This window comes from Trichechus manatus, unplaced genomic scaffold, assembly GCF_000243295.1.
Source record: "Trichechus manatus latirostris isolate Lorelei unplaced genomic scaffold, TriManLat1.0 scaffold00005, whole genome shotgun sequence".
NCBI classification, from domain to species: Eukaryota; Metazoa; Chordata; class Mammalia; order Sirenia; family Trichechidae; genus Trichechus; species Trichechus manatus.
Window position 1 is genome coordinate 24,431,120 of NW_004443941.1, and position 18,575 is coordinate 24,449,694.

The window sequence follows — 18,575 nt, forward strand, 5'->3', positions numbered from 1 at the left end:
AATTTGGGTCAGTATATACATTATATTTGTAGATCTCTTTGGGTAGTATCGACATTTTCATAACGTTAAGTCTTCCTATCCATGAGCATGGTATGTTTTTCCATTCATGTAGGTCTCTTTTGGTCTTGCAGTATCCCCCTAAATTCTTGATAGAAATATTGAATTCATTTATGTTTTTCTTTCTGTTAAACATTAAAGCCTACGCATTTACTTCTAAGTGTGGTGACGATAATGCAAGTTCATACAAGGGAGCCTGGGGAGGATCCGGGGAGGTCTGATGTCCATATCATTCAGTCTGTCAACAAATATTTGAGTATCAGGGACTATGTCAGGTGCTTGCAAAAATGGAAAATACATAGTCACTATGCTCACTGAGCTTATAGTCATGCCACTCATGATAGTGTATGATCTCTGGTACAGAGGGGAAAAGAAACTTTCAGGGAGTTCCATGGGCTCACTGTTTGGCCCCTGCTCTTCCATTACCCTGATTGGTGGCTATTTATTCATACAAACTAGACTCTCTAAAATACTCTTCCTCACATCTTTATGAACTAACATAAATAATCTTTATAACATGTTAAGTGAAAAAAGGGGAAGTTCAGACCTACACTTAAGTATGATTGCATTAAGGTGTTTTAAGCTGAGATGTATGAGTTAGTTTTGGAATACAAACATACGTAGGTAGTTTGATAGTACAGACAGACAGCCCACCTACCACTCTTCGCACCCTATCTACTCATCTTCCTGGTTATGGAACCTCTGCTCTTTTAAGGTAGTTCATTTAAATTGTCCCTCGTCAGTTTGCTGGTCTAGGAAATGTCTTCACTGTATTCTCAAAGTAAAGGTTATAAGTCCCTGGAGATTCCCAGGCATGACTTCATGGTTCTGGTAAAGCCAGATGTTATCCCTGCTTCTTAATTCCATCCCATCCATATGTTAGTTTGTAGAAATTCCTTCCAGATAATTTGTCTTTAATTCTGGGTACAGTCCCCCACCTCCCCTCTGTTGGAGGGTCAGGGACAGTGTCTGACACTTCTACTTCTTTTTAAGATTATTTACCAGAAATCTTATTCAGGTCTGTTGCTGAGACTGCCGCCAGTCACAGAATAAGTCAGGCGATTTCTCCTTCCAAGGCTATGTCAGACTTTTGGTCTATATCCCAGTTTTTCTCCGTACACTCAAATGGTCTGCTCATAGGTAGAATAGATATGTAGGCAAACTGACATTCTCTTAGGTAAAAGGACATAGGTCCTGCCTTCAGCCAAGTCTCTCTTCTATGCACAAACATCCAAGCCTATGGCATTGACTTTGCTCTTTCCTACTACACAACTCTGATCTTATGTCCACCTTCTGTTGTAAATTTGCTTCCTTCTCTATCCTTGCTTTGCTGACATTTTAGAAATGACTGTATGTCTTTTGCATCCTGGTCTTTTATTCTCCAAATCACTCTCTTCTTCTATTCTGAAATAACACGTTTATTTCATTAATTTAAAGACAATCACTGAATGCCTCTATGTGCCAGGCCCAGTGCTAGGTGCTGAGAATAGAGACAAATAAGACATAGTAGGTAGAAGAATGAACCGTGTGCTATGAGAACCTAGAACCCCGAGCAGCCACTTTTTCCCAGGAAGGTTGGTAAAGGCATTACCAAAATGTGAAACCTTACCCCTCTTTGTTATTTATATCATGATGCTCTGCTTTTCCTTTCCCGAGAACAGCTGCCCCAGAGTAAGGAATATAAAACAATCTTTTGAAGTACATTCACCAGACCTTCTATTTACATTTATTTCTTATGTAAAAATATAAGAAAAATATAAAGCTTTACTAATACATAACATTTAGGTCTTGTATATATACTGGTACTACATTTTTAAATTAACAAATAGACATATATTGAGGATGCGTGTTTAAACATTTGTTACTGATGCAGTGTATGATCTACAAGTTCACATATCACTTCTCTGATCATCTGTTCTCCTTTGAACTAGCCATTAATTACACATAAAATAATTCCCAAAATGCTACTCATAAGCATTTTCAAAACTTCATTCAAGTATACTTTTAACACCTATGACGTCCCAAAAACTTATTATTCCCCACTGTGTTTCCATTGTCAGTCCATGCACTACCACCCATTCAGTCACCCAAGCACAAAGCTAAGAGTCTTCCCTCCCTTGCCAGTTAACCAGTTCTTGTGTAATCTACCTCTAAAATATATGTCTCCTCCACTCTATGCCCATAGACCCTAGAGCACCCTCATCATCTCACCAAGACTCCTGAGAGCCTGCTGACTGGTCTTCTTGTTTCTGGTCTTAATTCCTTCGAACCTATCTAGCTTCACAGTACAGCCAGAGTAATCCTTCTAGAATGCAAATATGCTTCCAAATTATACCGTTAGCCCACATTCAAAGCTCTGACCTCCTTGAGGTGAAGGACTCCTAATTACTTACTGAATAAAAATTAAGCTCTTAAACAAAAGGCTCTTATTGACCCAGCCCAAGTGCTACTACTCACAAACTCTTCATAGCTAGGCCATCAATTTGTGACCAATATGTAAGGTTAATTTTGGTTGCCACTGCATATGCATACTGTTATGGACATGTGTGTCTGACTGAGCAGTGCGCTAAATGAATCATGCAACTTAGTGTAGAGGAGAGTATAACTGGCTGCAAGTAAAAGAGCCAAATTACAGGCAGACATGGAAAATCAAAGAGCCTGTGCTTATTAGAACACATGGTAACTTTGTCTTAAGAATGTATAATCAAGTCACCTAAACAGTAAACAGTTCTACTAGGCAAACAGTTGGTGCTGTGGAATAGCCAATAACTTAGTAACTGGATTTTTTTTTTTTTTTTAGAATCAAACAAGTATTGTCTGAATCAAACAAGTATTGTCTAAATCATATTTCATTATTGCTTCCTTGTTTAGTATTGATTTGAGTCATTTAATCTCTTCAAGGATGTGGCCCAAAATTCTAGTATTTAAAGTATGCCTCTTATCAAAGAAGCATTTAAAACCACTGATCTAGCCCCTGCCTATGTCTGCCCTCCTATCCCACCAGTCTTCCCCACCCCATACGCCAAACCCCTATAGTCTGGCCATACCAAACAATAAGCTGTATCTAAATATGCCTTCCAAGCTTCAACACAATTCAATGCCTTCCTACACATTGCTGTTTTGCTTAGAATGCCCTTCCATTTTATTCTGTCCATTAAACTTCTTTTCATTCTTTGAGACTCATTCAGGCATCACCTCATCTCTGATGCTTTTTCTAACCCTACCAGCTCAAGGCAGAGTTAGGCACTCTTGCTTTGTGCTCTTGCAGCACCTTAAGCATCACTAGTAATACAGGACTTACCAAATTGTACTGTTAGCCCACATGCAAAGCTCTGACGTCCTCGCGGTGAGGGACTGCGTGTGCCTTATTCATCATTGTATTTGCAGTACGTTATGCAGTGTTTGGCATGTAGCAGGGACTCAATACATATGTATTGAGTGATTGAACTCAGATATTCCCAACCTCCTTTCTTCCCAAAGCATCATGTCAGTTCTTCGCGGGGAAAGGCGAAAGCATAAGAAAATAGGGCCAAAATACAGAATGGCAACAATAGCATCAACAATCACAGTAACTGATTAAGCACTTACTTTTTGTCAGGCACTATTCTGGGCACTTGGCTGCTAACTGAAAGGTCAGCAGCTTGAACCCACCAGCCACTCCGTGGGAGAAAGACATGGCAGTCTGCTTCCTTAAAGATTACAGCCTTGGAATCCCTAGGGGGGCAGTTCTACCCTGTCCTATAGGGTTGATATGAATCAGAATTAACTCAACAGCAGTGGTTTGGGTTTTTTTTTTTGGTTATTCTAAGCCTTGGAGTCCCTGGGTGGTGTAACAGGTAACACGCTCTGTTGCTAACCAAAAGGTTGGAGGTTCAGATCCACTCAGAAGTGCCTCAGAAGAAAGGCCTGGCGATCTACTTCCAGAAAATCAGCCATTGAAAGCCCTATGGAGTACATTCTACTCTGATACACACAGTACACTATGAGTCAGAATTGACTCTGTGGCAAGTGGGTTTATTCTAAGCCAATACATAAATTCACTCTTGTATTTCTCACAGCTGTCCCCATTTTACAGATGAGAAAACTGAGGCAGAAAGAGGCTAAGCAATTTCTGCAAGATCACCTAAGTAGAAAGCAGCAGAGCTGCCTTCAGAACCTTGATGTTAGAACAAAAAGGAACTAAAGTGCTTGCTACTTGTTTATTCTCCTAATTATCCAGCGCACAGCCTGCAATGATGGGGAAACAGGAAGTCAGTCACCAGATTACCACTAAGCCCAGAAGTACTGAAGACCAGAATATACATAAATCATAACAGTCCTGTGGTTTGATAAGCTTGCAAATCCTTCCACATTGCCAGGAGTAAGCCCATCTAAACAGTACTGCCTCTGGATTGCAAATTGTGATTATCTTTTGTGTGGCCTCAAGAGCAGAGTAAGCAGAAAATGTGATCCTCAAAATTTAGTATTTTCCCCTTTTGCCAAAAAGTGTGTCATTAGTGATAGGGTTATTCTTGAAGTTCCTTTAACAAAACTGTGATTTCTGTCAAATAACAGTGGTTTAGCGGGTATGGAAAATTGGTTACTTAATCCTCCTGAAACAACTGTTAGTAAACTTGGTCTCCCTTTTCCTTGGGTATTTATAAAATGTAAGTCTTTCAGTAGAGAATTTGATACTTATAAAAACCTTTATTGGTACCTACTTAGCTTGTTGTTTTTCATAGCATGGATTTCTTTGCCTTGACTCTTCGCTTATGATGATTGGGATGGTACAGTGCTATATGCCACATGGGAGAGAAAACAAACTAGCTTTTTCCTTTTTGATCCCTGAAATAATTTCATTATATCTTCCAGGAATTTATTTAACTAATATCTTGAAAACAGAAGAAGGCAACCCTGAGGTCCTAAAAAGACATGGAAAAGAACTTATAAACTTCAGCAAAAGGAGGAAAGTAGCAGAAATAACAGGAGAGATCCAGCAGTACCAAAATCAGCCTTACTGTTTACGAGTAGAATCAGGTATCAAAGTAAGTTGAATTATTTAAGGGAACATGTTTCTGATTAAGTTTATAAACTGCCTGTTGAAAGTTAGGTTTATTTGGTAGAGCAGAAAAAGGAAAACAAAACTTAAATCATTTAAAATATTTTCTTAAATTACTTTCATGGATTTCAAACTGAATTTAAAATAATATTAACAATTGTTTATCTCTGCATTTGTTTCAGAAGTTCTTTGAAAACTTGAATCCAATGGGAAATAGCATGGAAAAAGAATTTACAGATTATCTTTTCAACAAATCCCTAGAAATAGAACCACGAAACCCTAAGCCTCTCCCAAGATTTGTAAGCATTCATATATTTATATATTTTTTACATTTATATATTTTTTTTTAGTTGTCATCTACAGCTGATGATGTCATTACTATGATATGTATTATCTAGATTAGATTTCTATAAAGATGTTCAGAGATGAAGTGCACATGTGATGGTTAAAAGTAAAGGCTACATGCTTAACAGATATCCTCAGGAATATTCCATTTGGTTCCAAATAAATGAATGTTAATAATAATTTGAACACATCCTGATAGACAAAGAAATTGGGCAAATGTGTAAGTTTTTTATTGTATTCTTTAACAAAAGAATTATTATTCAAGATTTAAGGACAGGAAATTCGATTGATTTATACTGATTCACTTATAATAAATTTTTTCTAAAGTAATGACTTACTAGAACTTATAACCATGGATCATTAGCTATAAATATCAGGTTTGGCTAAAGATGCTTTGGGAAAATAAAGTTGTTGTTGTTGTTGTTTTTATTATTACTTTTTAGTGCCTGGCCAGATTTATGTACAGTATCCCCTCACTGCTCTGAATGGGATCTCTCTTATACCTAAGAAAGTCAGGAATCTGGAAGTAAACATAAATTTCTTAATGCCTGTGAACTAGAGCTTATGCAGTTACCTCACAAGAAAACTTCTCAGTCCTGAAACACTTTTTAATAAGATGGATTAAAAACAGCAAATTGAAAATGGGTAGATAGTCTGCTCCTTTGAAGCATGATGATATCACTGAGAAATGGTTACTCTGCAAGAAAAATACCATAAAACTAACACACACAGATGAAAACTTTAGCAACTTAAAGCATTTATAAATAATTCCAGTGGTCCTGGTGGCATCACGGTATGATAGCATACCAAGGAGCTGTAACTTAGAATGATGATCCTGGCTTTTCCAGGATGTTAAAATTTTTCACAATCAGTCCATTTAAAAAGCCAGAGAAGAAACAATTTTAGAAAGATTTCCATCCAAAAAATATTAAAATAATAAACACTCTCCCCTGTATTTATAGGATGAAAACTCAGTTATTAGAAGAAATTCATTTCCTAACAATTTAGATAGCCATGGCTTCAGCAAAGTGGGATATGTTAATACTTCAACTTGGACACTTTGATTTGAATCATTATGTAAATTCATTATTAGTGATTTTTGGTTTTCCTAGATATCAGTTGCATTTTCCAGGCACATATAGAAAAACCTTCCTTTCTATTATGGTGTTTTAAATAATATATTTCTTTTGACATGTCTACAGCCAAAAAAATATAGCTATCCCCTAAAATCTCCTGGTGTCCGTCCATCAAACCCAAGACCTGGCACCATGCGACATCCCACACCTCTGCAGCAGGAGCCAAGGAAGATTAGTTATAGTCGGATCCCTGAAAACGAAACAGAAAGTACAGCATCTGCACCAAATTCTCCAAGAACACCGTTAACACCTCCTCCTGCTTCTGGTGCTTCCAGTGCCACAGATGTTTGCAGCGTATTTGATTCTGATCATTCGAGCCCTTTTCACTCAAGTAGGTGCTAAAATTTTTTTAGTGCTTTAAAGTAATGATCAGTATTGTACATGCTAAAGGGAGAAAAGAATCTCTCTGATACAACTTTTTTGTGAACTTGCAGGCAAGTCAAATACCATTTCAACAAATATTACAAAAATAAAACAAATTCAAAACTCCAGCAGCTTTCAGTTTTTAAAAAAATCTGTTGAAACAACCCTTTTCAAATTTATTGTACTTCACTGAAAGACCTGGCAATGAAATTGGTAATTTAAACTTCATTTAATCATTTATTTTCAGTTTATGAGTTTAAAATGAATCCGTCCTATCCAGAGAAAACAAAGATAATAAAATCTGCAGGGCATGTCAGTCCCATGTTTTAAACGCTGCCTTCAGAATTACCATATTTGAATATTACTCAGGGTACATGATTCCCTCCCCACCAAACTCTGCAGTAGCTTCTAATTTTGCAGTGTATCAAATTCAAACTCCTGCTTAACCGTGTCTCAAGCTACCCCATCTTGCTGGTGGTATATTAAAAAAAAAAAAAAAACCCATTGCTGTCAAGTCAATTCCGACTCAAGGACAGAGCAGAACTGCCCCATAAAGTTTCTAAGGAGCAGCTGGTGGATTCGAACTGCCGACCTTTTGGTTAGCAGCCAGGCTCTTAACCAGTGTGCCCCCAGGGCTCCCAATGATGATATAGTGCCTGCTGTTATAGGGTCGCTATCAGTCATAACCGGCTCAATGGCAACAGGTTTGGTCTTTGGTTTATAGTGGCCACATTAAACAAAAGTAAAAAAAAAAGAGTTACGTGAAATAAGTTTAATAATATATTTTATTTAACCTAGTATATTCAAGATACTGTCACTTGGACATGTAATCAGTATAAAAATTTATTAATGAGATATTTTACATTCTTTTTTGTTGCTGTTTTAAGTCTTCATAATCCAGTGTGTGTTTTACAGTCATAGCACATCTCAGTTCAGACTAGCCGTATTCAAGTGCTCAATAACTCCATGTGGCTGGTGGCTACCAAATTGTACAACCCTTGGAAGGAACTACCTTTTGTATCTAGACCACAGTGTTTCCGTTAATTCTCTAGTCGATTTCATGTGGAACTTTACACCTCTACTCAGAACACACAACTCTCTTTCATTTGTTCATTATTAAATCAAAACTTGAATTCAGTCACCTTTAACCCTGTCTAGACCACTTTCACATGCTGAGCTCCACGTGCAGATCAAGGTCTACCCTAGTATTTTTGTCAGAATAGAATTCAGTACTGAGAGGCAGCATGACATAATCATGGGGGAGGAGTCTGAGAAGCTCTGGCCTAGGAGTCAGGAATCCTGGTTTGTCATCCCAGTCTACTAATGAGCTTTCTCGATTTTAGATGAAATACTTCTTCTGTGTCTTCTAGGGATCAAACTAGATTTTTAAGGTTTGTTCCAATTCAGAGAATCTAACTTTTTAACAAAAATCTGCTTAAAATTATTGTCTGAGGGATATTATTTTGAGATTTGGTCTAGAATCCTATGTGTTATATACATATATTTGAACAGTTTGTCTTGTTTTTATTAGCTAAAATGTAATTGTCTTGAGAGTTGCAACATCTCAGCTTTATTTGGCAACTGAAGATTTTGAAGTTGTGTTATTCACATAGTAAGCTTTCAGGTATTTTTGATAAATTCAAATAAACACCAGGTTAAAAAAAATCCAATTTATTCTCGCCAACCCCCTAAATTAAGTAATAAAAAGTTTTTGCAGTATGGCTGACCTGAAATCATTTTTTCATTTAACTGTTGGCAGGTTTTTTGGTTTTTTTTCCCTAGAGCAGATGGCTAAGGTCTATATAATAAGGGTTCCCACATGAGTGAATTATTGAAGCTACATGCGACCCACCGATTGCAAATTCTACTTCTCTTAGTTAAAGAAGTAGTTCAAAAGTGGAAGAGGTGGGAGACCAAGAGATGCATATTAAGTTTTCTGTTGGTGCTAAATCTTAAGTGATTAGGTAAGCAGGGGAGAAGGCATCATGTGGGAACACAGTGCTGTGGGACCAGTGCTTTGGCAGTAGAGCAGGATTAACAGGATTAAACAGCTGGGCAAGTGGAAGAAACAGTGTTCCAAGAGTCTGGCTTTGTAAGCTTAGACTTGGGGGTTCTCTTAATTTCTCCTTCTTTATGATAAAGAAGGCCCCTTTTACTACCCTCCTTGTTCTAAAATAACTGATTTTGAAATCAACTAACTCACCATAATACAAAACCATCTGGATGCACAGTTAGTTTCTGACTTCACTCTTGCACGTCTGTGGTCCATGTGTATTAAAGGTCCTCGCCTGCTTTTGACCCCACTTCTGCTTGACTGATCTGCTAGTGCTGTGAGGGTCAGAGCCCCCAACTTGCTACCCACTATGTTGCCACCAGAGTGAACACCTACTTCCCTGTTTCCCTCAGAACTTGGTGGGAAGGAGCTGCCATGCACGTACAGTCTTAGGTCGTCTGAACATACTCCATTTGATACAAAGCAGCAGAAAGTTCCATTCCTTAAATTTTTCAAAAGGCAAAGTGTGACTAGAATTGTTGACCAGTTATAATGGTACTACTCTCTTTTGCCTTTTATAGTAGTTCCCAGCCCCCTCCCCCCCAGATAATCTAGTTTTAAACTTATAATTCATTCATTCAGCCTGTATCTGTTGCGTATTTTACTCCTTGCTAAGCACTTACACGTTCTCTGGTAAAGCTTGCAGTCTTAACTGAGAGATGAAAAATAATGATAGTACAAGGAGATTCACAGTCAGATGTTGAGCAGTAAAGACATGAGTGCCCTAGAATTTTAGAGAAAGATGACCACAGAATGAGCAAGAATGGTCAGGGAATGCTTTTGGTGAAGACAGCCAGGAGAGGGAACTGGCCACCTACTTAGTGCTGCCACCTACACCCTGGTATGTATTGGCCAGGTCCACCTTCAAGATTATGATGACAGTGGCTGGGAAAAGAGAAAAGGCCACCCAGTTCACGGCTTTGTTTCTACTATTACAGCAAGGAGGGGAGGATGATGAAGCACCTCTCGTTAACTTCCTGTTTGAAGACTGCCTGGGTGGTCATGAAAGGGAGCCAGAGGTTTAACCTGGCCTGTGGCTGCAGACGTGCTTCCTCTCCTCTGTCAGTACGGGAACTCTAGCAGGAGGAAGATACATTCCAAGCATTTCAGGCTGGAATGCAAGGCTCTTCTTCATGGAAACATTGTTGTAGATGATTTGTTTCTAATCTCAAATCATTTGAGTTTAGCAGACTTGTGGGTTTAAGAAGTTAGCCATCATTTATATCATTTTTTTTTTCCTACAGGACAATGCTTATTCCAGTTTTAAGAATGGCTCCTTTATAAAATGGGGGTATCTTCAACAGCGGGTTTAGCCCTGACTGTACATTATAATCCCCTGAGGAGCTTTAAAAAAAATACCTCTGCCCAGCTCCCACTTGAATTAGACTGGCATTGGCATTTGGGCGTCAGTATTTTTTAAAAGCTTCCAGGGGATTCTGTTGTGCAACCAAGATTGAGAACCACTGGTCTACTGTCTGGGATTTGTACTTAACAATTAAACCAAAACCAAACTTGTTGCCGTCGAGACAGTTCCCACTTAATAGTGACCCTCTAAGACAGAGAAGAACTGCCCCATAGGGTTTCCAAAGAGCGGCTGGTGGATTCAAACTGCTGACCTTTTAGTTAGCAGCCAAATGCTTAACCACTGTGCCACCAGGGCTCCACTTAACAATTAGTACTCATTTAATTAATTGGATTTCACTTCTAGTTGTCATAAATGAATTTGTTCAGTTCCTGGCTGATAAAAATTTCTAGCACATCTTGATTTCTAGCATATATTGATTAGAGCATGAATAATTGTAAAAGAGTTTTTTATATAACATTTTCTAGGCATTGGGACCAAGCAGTTAGTTTAAAGTGGGAAATCAGAAAAATGCCCCAAACTTGTCAGGTGCATGAATCTAACCCTATACTATATATATATGATCAAAGCCAAGTCTGCATCTCTATGTCTGTGTACAGAAGTGTGTATGCATATGTATAATCATTCTTTCAAAAAAGACTGCAGTTTGTAGCAGTCATGATCTTTGTGTTTTGATTTCATTCCTACCTTGTACTAAATGTACTACCATGTTCATGAGGCTAATCTCCAGGACACAATAGTGTTTAATCATTTATTTCCTTTCCAAGAAAGCAAATATGTAAGTAGGTAAGCACTAGAGCTGCATGGTCCCTTAATTCCTGTTAAGTCACAGATGCCTAATAAATAGTGAAATCATTGACAGAGCAACAGCTACTTGTATATCAGAGTATAAAAATGAATTTTAATCGTCTGAGAGATAACTTATTAGAAGTAGCATTGCTATTCTTAGAGATCATTAGAACTGGTTTGCTGTAATTAGTGACTGTGGCTTCCAAATAAATATCAGTACATATAGAAGCAGATAGTAGGGTAGATTATTTGGAATTGGGGCTGTCTAGAAAATAAGACCACTGTATCTATATAAGCAATCAAATTAACAGGAGTCATGCCAGCTGAACTTGGAACATAAAATTACTCTCGTTCTGACCAAATAAACTTGAATAAACAAAAGCTCAAATTATTTCTGAGTGATTGCCTATTATCGGGGCGGGGGGTGGGGAGAAGAATCTAAAATTTTTTAAATCAGCCTATCTAGTGTTATAGAAATTATTTAATTCTCTTGGATATTATGTTTTCCATATGTTGGTAATATGAGGCAGTGTAACATAAATTAATATACTGATTTAAAACCAATACAGGTAGTCCCCGACTTATGACATATTTATGACAAATTGTACTTATAACTGTCTGGGGTTTTTTTTGTACATCTTACATTAGTAATAGGTACTACATTCAGTGTTGCAGTGTGTAATTTGCTGATGTTATCATTCCCAGATGTTCACTTGCAGGTGTTCAATGTTAGGACTTATAAAGATACTGATAATAAAAGGCAGTAATAATGAAAACTTAAAAAAAATGAAGTATTCAGCTGAAGTCAGAACTGACTGTTGGAATGGAACCCCGCTGTTTATACTCGGGGATTACCTGTACAGATCATCTAACCGTTTGTCTCAGTTTTCTTACTTTCATGCTCTTGGGGTTTTGGCTTTTGATTTTCAATTTTTTTCTTAAAATAATTAATATTGTTGAAAGTAGACATTCTAAATTTATCAGTGGTTTCCTATGTAAAATATATTTAAGCACCAAATATTTATTGATTTTTTTTAAAAGATTTAAAAATATAGATGGAAATAGCTATGTCACTTTCAGACGTGTTTGGTAATATCCAAAGTTGTAGTTATTTTGTGATGAGACTGTATGCCCCAAGAACATTTTTTAAAGGTATGTAATAATGATATTAGTTAGAAATCTCCCTTTTATTTTTCAACTTCTGTAACATAAATTTGTTATTTAATACTTGTTTCGCAACAAGTTTGAGTTTTCAAAGTAATCTTTAGTAAATGACATATCTCGATATGTCATGCTAAACTCTTTGCTTGAATTGGGTTTATTTTATACATTTAAAAATACCAAGAAATCATCCAATACTATAGGATATTTTTGTTTTCTCATGAATGCTTTTCATTTAATTACTGTGAATTTAAAAGGAATCTTCAAAATTCCTAATGTGATGTTAACTCAATTCTTTTTCTTCTCAAAAGTAAGTAATAATGTGCTTTTACTAAAGACTGTTATAGCATTCTTTAAAACTGGAATGACAGTAACATTTTTATCATAAATCAGTTTTTGTAGATGAGTTGAATATATCAATGAAAGAAAAAAATATCTACTCTTTCTTGTTTCCTTTCACAGGCAGCGATACCGTCTTTATCCAAGTTACACTGCCCCATGGCCCAAGTTAGTATATTTGGTTTAAGACTCATAATACTTGCTTTGGCTTTAAAAATTAAACCAAGTGTAACCTTTCCTGCTAAAACTCTTCTTGGGTCTGGCAGCATTGGTACCTTGCTTGCAACATCTTAGAAGTGAGGCCTTCACTTGTGCTATCTTTTGATCATAAATGATTTGCTTTTTTTTTTTAAAACCTTTTTTCTCTTTTTAAAGAACATATTGAATGGGTGGATTCCACATTTAACCATTTCTCTTTCCCAACTATAGAGTTCTAAATATATTTTAATACTCAACTTTGAGAAAGAAGTGAGAGCATGCATGCGCATATGGGAATGCTGGCAACAACATGCAGTGTCACTGAGCCTGGTGACAGCCTGGGTTGTAGGCAGGTCACTGTAATTCAACTTTAGAAGAGCTCCCTTATAACTGTAACTATTTAAATTATAAAGTTTAAGTATTCCATTGTAGCTGTTTACTTTAAATTTTTTTAGTAAAGAGTTCACTAAATTATTCCATAAATTTCAAGCTTATTAATATTTTCTCACTGTCCTTTCACACAAATGATTTCAAAATGTTTACAATGGAAATGTTAGTTATGATCTAAATTAACTATACAGTCTTAAGAAAAAAGGTAGGTGATCAAAATGTAGACAGCTGAAAAATAGTACATCAAATACTCTTTTTAAGTCTAAATTTGTTTTAATATTTAAGTGACAAAATAAAGGCTCTGATTTAATGCTTAAAGGAAAAAAGAACTTGTCAAATAGTATTTTGAATGATCTTTTTAAAAAATATTTTTCATATCTTTTTATAGTGTCCATAAACTAGCTAACAACTTACATAGGTGTTGTCTTTTCAAAATGTAATTATTTACATGCCTAAATTATGCCCTTGTCACCATAAATGTCTCTAAGATACGTTCCAGTTGAAGCTGTACTTAATTTTTTGTGCCAGTTCACCAATTTATTCTTAAGTTCACTAGATTTTAGTGTCGTTTCTCTTTTCATTACTAGGATTGCATCAGTCGTCTTGAACAGCTCCATCACAATTAAAATGTTTGGCTTAGAGTGTAATAAGCCTGATTTTGTTTACAGGCCAGTGAGAGCCTATGCCTATGCAAATGAGGAGACAGCTTGCCCCCAGACACTAGATCCTCTCCCTGGCATCCTGTGGGAGACTTGCTGGGGAGAAGCATTGTGGGGGTGGCTAAGATCAGAAACTCTGTTCCCAGGGACTATCCAGTAAGGGCAGGGCAATTCTGTACCAATAACATCAGAGAGAAAAGTGAGCCCATCACAAAAGCCTAACAGAAATTATACTCCAAAGGTTTTCAGTAGTTTGCTGTTTCTCCCAGAAATCTAAGAATCAAACCCAAGTAAAAATTCTGATAATAGATTAATATTGGGAATGTTATTTTATTCAAGAAGCAAAATAACAGGATCTCTTAGGTAGCTTCTTTCTGAAGATTCTGCTAAGAAATTTCTGCATGCGTTTATAGCAGTTTGCTTTAATAAAGGAAATACTATTGGGTATTGGTTTACTGAACTGCTTTCGATACTTCTACACTTTTATTTTATATATATAAGCAGTTTCCAGCTAAGCCTTTAAAGGAATAATAAATGAAATAAAATTCCTGTGAACTTTAAAAAAAAAATTTAATATCCTACAGGATCTGCTTCAGTATCATCTATAAGTTTAACCAAGGGCACTGATGAGGTGCCTGTCCCCCCTCCTGTTCCTCCACGAAGACGACCAGAATCTGCCCCAGCGGAATCTTCGCCATCTAAGGTAAAGTAGAAAATCCTGTTATCTGCAAACTGGAACCATTACAGTTACATTAGAATCTATTGTAAACCTAAAGCAATGGGTATTGTCTAAGATAAAACAAGTTTTAATCTATAAAGTAAGAGCAATTTAGCCTCGAGCGGTTCTTTTAAAACACGTACAGAAAGTGAGAGTTATGAAGCTTTGTACATGAGCACATTATAAATGAAACTGTCTTAGCATGTGCTAAAAGTCTGTAATAGTGAATTCGACATACTTTTAAATGGGGTTTTCATGAAAATTCAGGGTTGGAAGAGAACTTAAAGGCTCAGAATAGCCATTTTTTCCAGCTGTTTGAGTTTCTTTCTTGGCCAGCTGTTACCTGATGGTTCTCAAGCCTATGCAGAGGACAGAGAACCTAAACACCTCAGGACACTCTTCGTAGAACATCATGAAATGTTAATATAGTAAATATAAAATTATAAAATTAACAGATCATGTACGCTAAATCAGAAATTATCTTACACTAGATTGACTGATAGGCAGGCAGTAGCAAATAACATTTCAAGAAAAATTAAGGTAAAAATTTAAAACTGAGGGGAAAAAATGTTTTCTGTGAATGGACAGAAACTCCCATTTCAAATATATGGCAGAACTCCCTGGTCCACACTTAGGCCTCTGCCAATAGCATGTTTGAAAACCCCCACTTAATTCTTAATACATTCATGGTACTGTATAAATTATTAATAATGTGCATTTTATCCCTTTTTCCCCCCATTTTTGTCAGATGATGTCTAAGCATTTGGACAGTCCCCCAGCAATTCCTCCTAGGCAACCCACATCTAAAGTCTATTCACCACGATACTCAATATCGGACCGGACCTCTGTATCAGACCCTCCTGAAAGCCCTCCCTTGTTACCACCACGAGAACCTGTGAGGACACCTGATGTTTTCTCAAGCTCACCACTGCATCTCCAACCTCCCCCTTTGGGTAAAAAAAGTGACCACAGCAATGCATTCTTCCCAAACAGCCCTTCCCCCTTTACACCACCTCCTCCTCAAACACCTTCTCCTCATGGCACGAGAAGGCATCTGCCATCACCACCATTGACACAAGAAGTGGACCTTCATTCCATTGCTGGGCCGCCTGTTCCTCCACGACAAAGCACTTCTCAACATATCCCTAAACTCCCTCCAAAAACTTACAAAAGGGAGCACACACACCCATCCATGCACAGAGACGGACCACCGCTGTTGGAGAATGCCCATTCGTCCTGAGTTCCTCTGTACTGGGGAGTACACTTTCCTAGCCTCAAATCCGTTGCTGGCGATGGATGCACTGAGCATGCCAGCACTGAGGGGTTACAATGAGAGCTCCAAACACTAATGACTCTGCTTCAAGATGCAGTATAACACAATGGATTTTAACCTAGACGTTTATTATACACTGACAGTGGTATTCCAGTTTAGAATACGGAAAGACTGTTCTAGAGGAATTGGACAACTGGTTGCACCTGAAAATCAAGTAAAGGGACTTTTTCCAGCCACTAGGCAGGAGCCCTCTTTTTGTGAAGTGATCTTTATCATTAAAGGGATGGAAAACACAGTCTAGTGTCCAGCAGGCCCACATAATGACAGTTTTTGTAATTCAAAATATGCACTTTTAAAAAAAAAAACAAAAAACAGGGATCTTAATACCCTCCTTTGTTTTTCTTTGCTTTACTCTTCCTACTTTAGAATATTTTCTTAAAAATCATTAAAAGGACTGTGAGGAAAGGCTGTGGTACCTGACCTTGTTGGACTCAAGGCCCAGCACTGTACTACAGTCCTGTTTACAGATTATTACAGTGAATTAAATGGGTACCGAGGCTTCACCAAAGAGGTACTTTTTTTTTTTTTTTAAAGAATAATTATACCAATTTTAAGAGCATTCCCCTACAACCCCGCCTCCCCCCCGCCCCCACACACACACAACACGTGGTGGTGTGGCCTTCAAACAAGTTTTGTGTAACATGAGAGAAGAATTTTTTTAAAAACAACTGTTAAGGTATATGATTTACATTTAGGAGTCTGTTAATCTATGCTAGATTGTCATCTCCCCCTTCTCCCACAGAGGTTTACTGGTAATCCATGTCATGGTTCATAGCTGTCCCTCTAACCTTATTATGGAAATGCAGTCACCCAATGTGAAAAGGAGCACTTGCTGGGCATCACTGACACCATTCATGTTCTACTAATAGTTGAGTAATCAGCATATCTAGAATTACCTTGCATTGCCTAAATCATGTGTATATAGTGAATGTTACATAATATACCTGGCAGGTCTGTTTTAATTTAAGTGAATAAAGATACAAATACTTTTTTGGCTGGCATATATTAAATTATTATATGGAGAAAATGGTCGATTCTTATTTCTTTCAGTTGAAGCATACACACATGCACACACAAACACTAAGAATAAAAGCACGTATTGTGGTACGCCTTGGTTTCCAGTTCTGTATGTATGTATTAATCTTAAAGAGTGATCTCAAGTTGCAGTTTGGCATGCAGGAAAATACTTGGTTAGAATAGGATGGGTTTATGTGGAACTATGTAAGTTTTTTATTTCCTAGGCAACATATATACAGTTTGTTAAAGTTTATATTAAACATTCTACTACCTTGCTTGAGGTCTTTTGCTCTATCAGAATTATTCGTAATAGAACATTTACCTGCATCATTAATATCATAATATGGATTATTCATTACGCCTATGTACTACTCTTCTGAGTCTGACAAATACTGTGACTTGAAATGCATGCAACTTATTGAAGAAAACAGTTTTATTAATCTCCACTATAATGTCTGTGAAATGTGCAGTATTCCATCTATAGAGTCATCAGTTCATCGGTATCCGCATGTGTCTTCTGAATAATGAAGCAACATTTTAGCAATTCTGTTAACCATGCCATTAGAAACATTTCTAGAAGTGCTGCATCATGGTGGAAACTTAGTACTTTAATAAGTTCCTGTGATATTTATTAGAGCATTACAGTGTACATCACAATAGTACAGTATATAGTCTTTTAAAGACCAGAAAGTATGTTGATTGCATCATCAAGCAGTCCTTCCTATCATATCCTTTCTTATTTATTTGTTAAGAGTTGAATCTTTTCGTTTAGTATCTGTTCCATTCTTATTCTGGTAGCCAGTTTTCTCTTTGTAAAATGTCTGTTTTAAAAGTCTAAAAAATGAATTTCAAATCCCCTCTTGGATGCAAAGTGTCCATAAGACCATTCAACATCTATCTAAGCCTACTTACTAGTGCTGCTACAATTAATCATTACACACATTCCAGAACCTCCCATGACTGTTTATTAGACCAGCCTCAGTGCCCCTAGGATTCCCCTTTAAATTGCTTATTGATCACTTCTCTTTTTAATTACCCTACCTCCACTCCAAATAAGAACCTGAGGAAAGTCACATTGGAGCCCATTCAGTATTTGTCCAGCCAGTGTGTGAACCTTCCATAAGATGATGAGCCCTTTTCCACCTGCCTGATCCTACAGTGAGGAATAACTCTAACTTTGGAGTTCTAATCATACTCCCAACGGGAACCATTCTTCTACCCTGTGGTTCTAGGAGACCACTTCACTGTGCGTCAGCTTTATATGCATTGTGGATAGAGGATATTTTTATTCTAAAGTGTCATTTGAGTAAAAATGTTTTCTGCAGTGGTAACTGACTAGAAAAATCCCAATTGGATGCCCTTAGGTGGAGGTGAGGAAACTGTATCTTTGCCGTCTTCACATGTAAACGTTAACTAGCTGATAAATTTATCCTTTGTAGTTACTAAAATATACTTCATCAGGGATAAGTGGCTGAGAAGATAATTGCATCACTATAGAATTCTGCTTCTGAATCCAGGATATTACAAGACAGGCAATGCAGCATGACTTTCTCTACACTACCTTCCAAAGTGTGGAACATTTTCTTTTAGAAATGGAAATGTTCTTAAATGTTTTA

At 37.1% G+C, this 18,575-nt stretch overlaps 1 protein-coding gene across 4 annotated transcripts in view; it reads left to right on the plus strand.

Annotated features, from left to right (window-relative positions):
• The window catches only part of SOS1 (SOS Ras/Rac guanine nucleotide exchange factor 1), a 173,481-nt gene extending 157,050 nt beyond the window's left edge, over nt 1-16,431 (plus strand). Inside the window, exons 17-22 of one of the 4 annotated variants that reach the window (XM_023735711.1) lie at nt 4,909-5,081; nt 5,278-5,394; nt 6,643-6,907; nt 12,768-12,812; nt 14,476-14,594; nt 15,358-16,431. In XM_023735711.1, coding sequence (XP_023591479.1) covers nt 4,909-5,081; nt 5,278-5,394; nt 6,643-6,907; nt 12,768-12,812; nt 14,476-14,594; nt 15,358-15,849 — 1,211 coding nt within the window. In that variant the 3' untranslated portion in view covers nt 15,850-16,431. Of the gene's footprint in view, nt 1-4,908; nt 5,082-5,277; nt 5,395-6,642; nt 6,908-12,767; nt 12,813-14,475; nt 14,595-15,357 lie in introns of those variants that run through there. The other 3 variants (XM_004369538.2, XM_012556736.2, XM_023735714.1) reach the window with 3 other exon arrangements.
• The last annotated feature ends 2,144 nt before the right edge of the window (nt 16,432-18,575 follow it).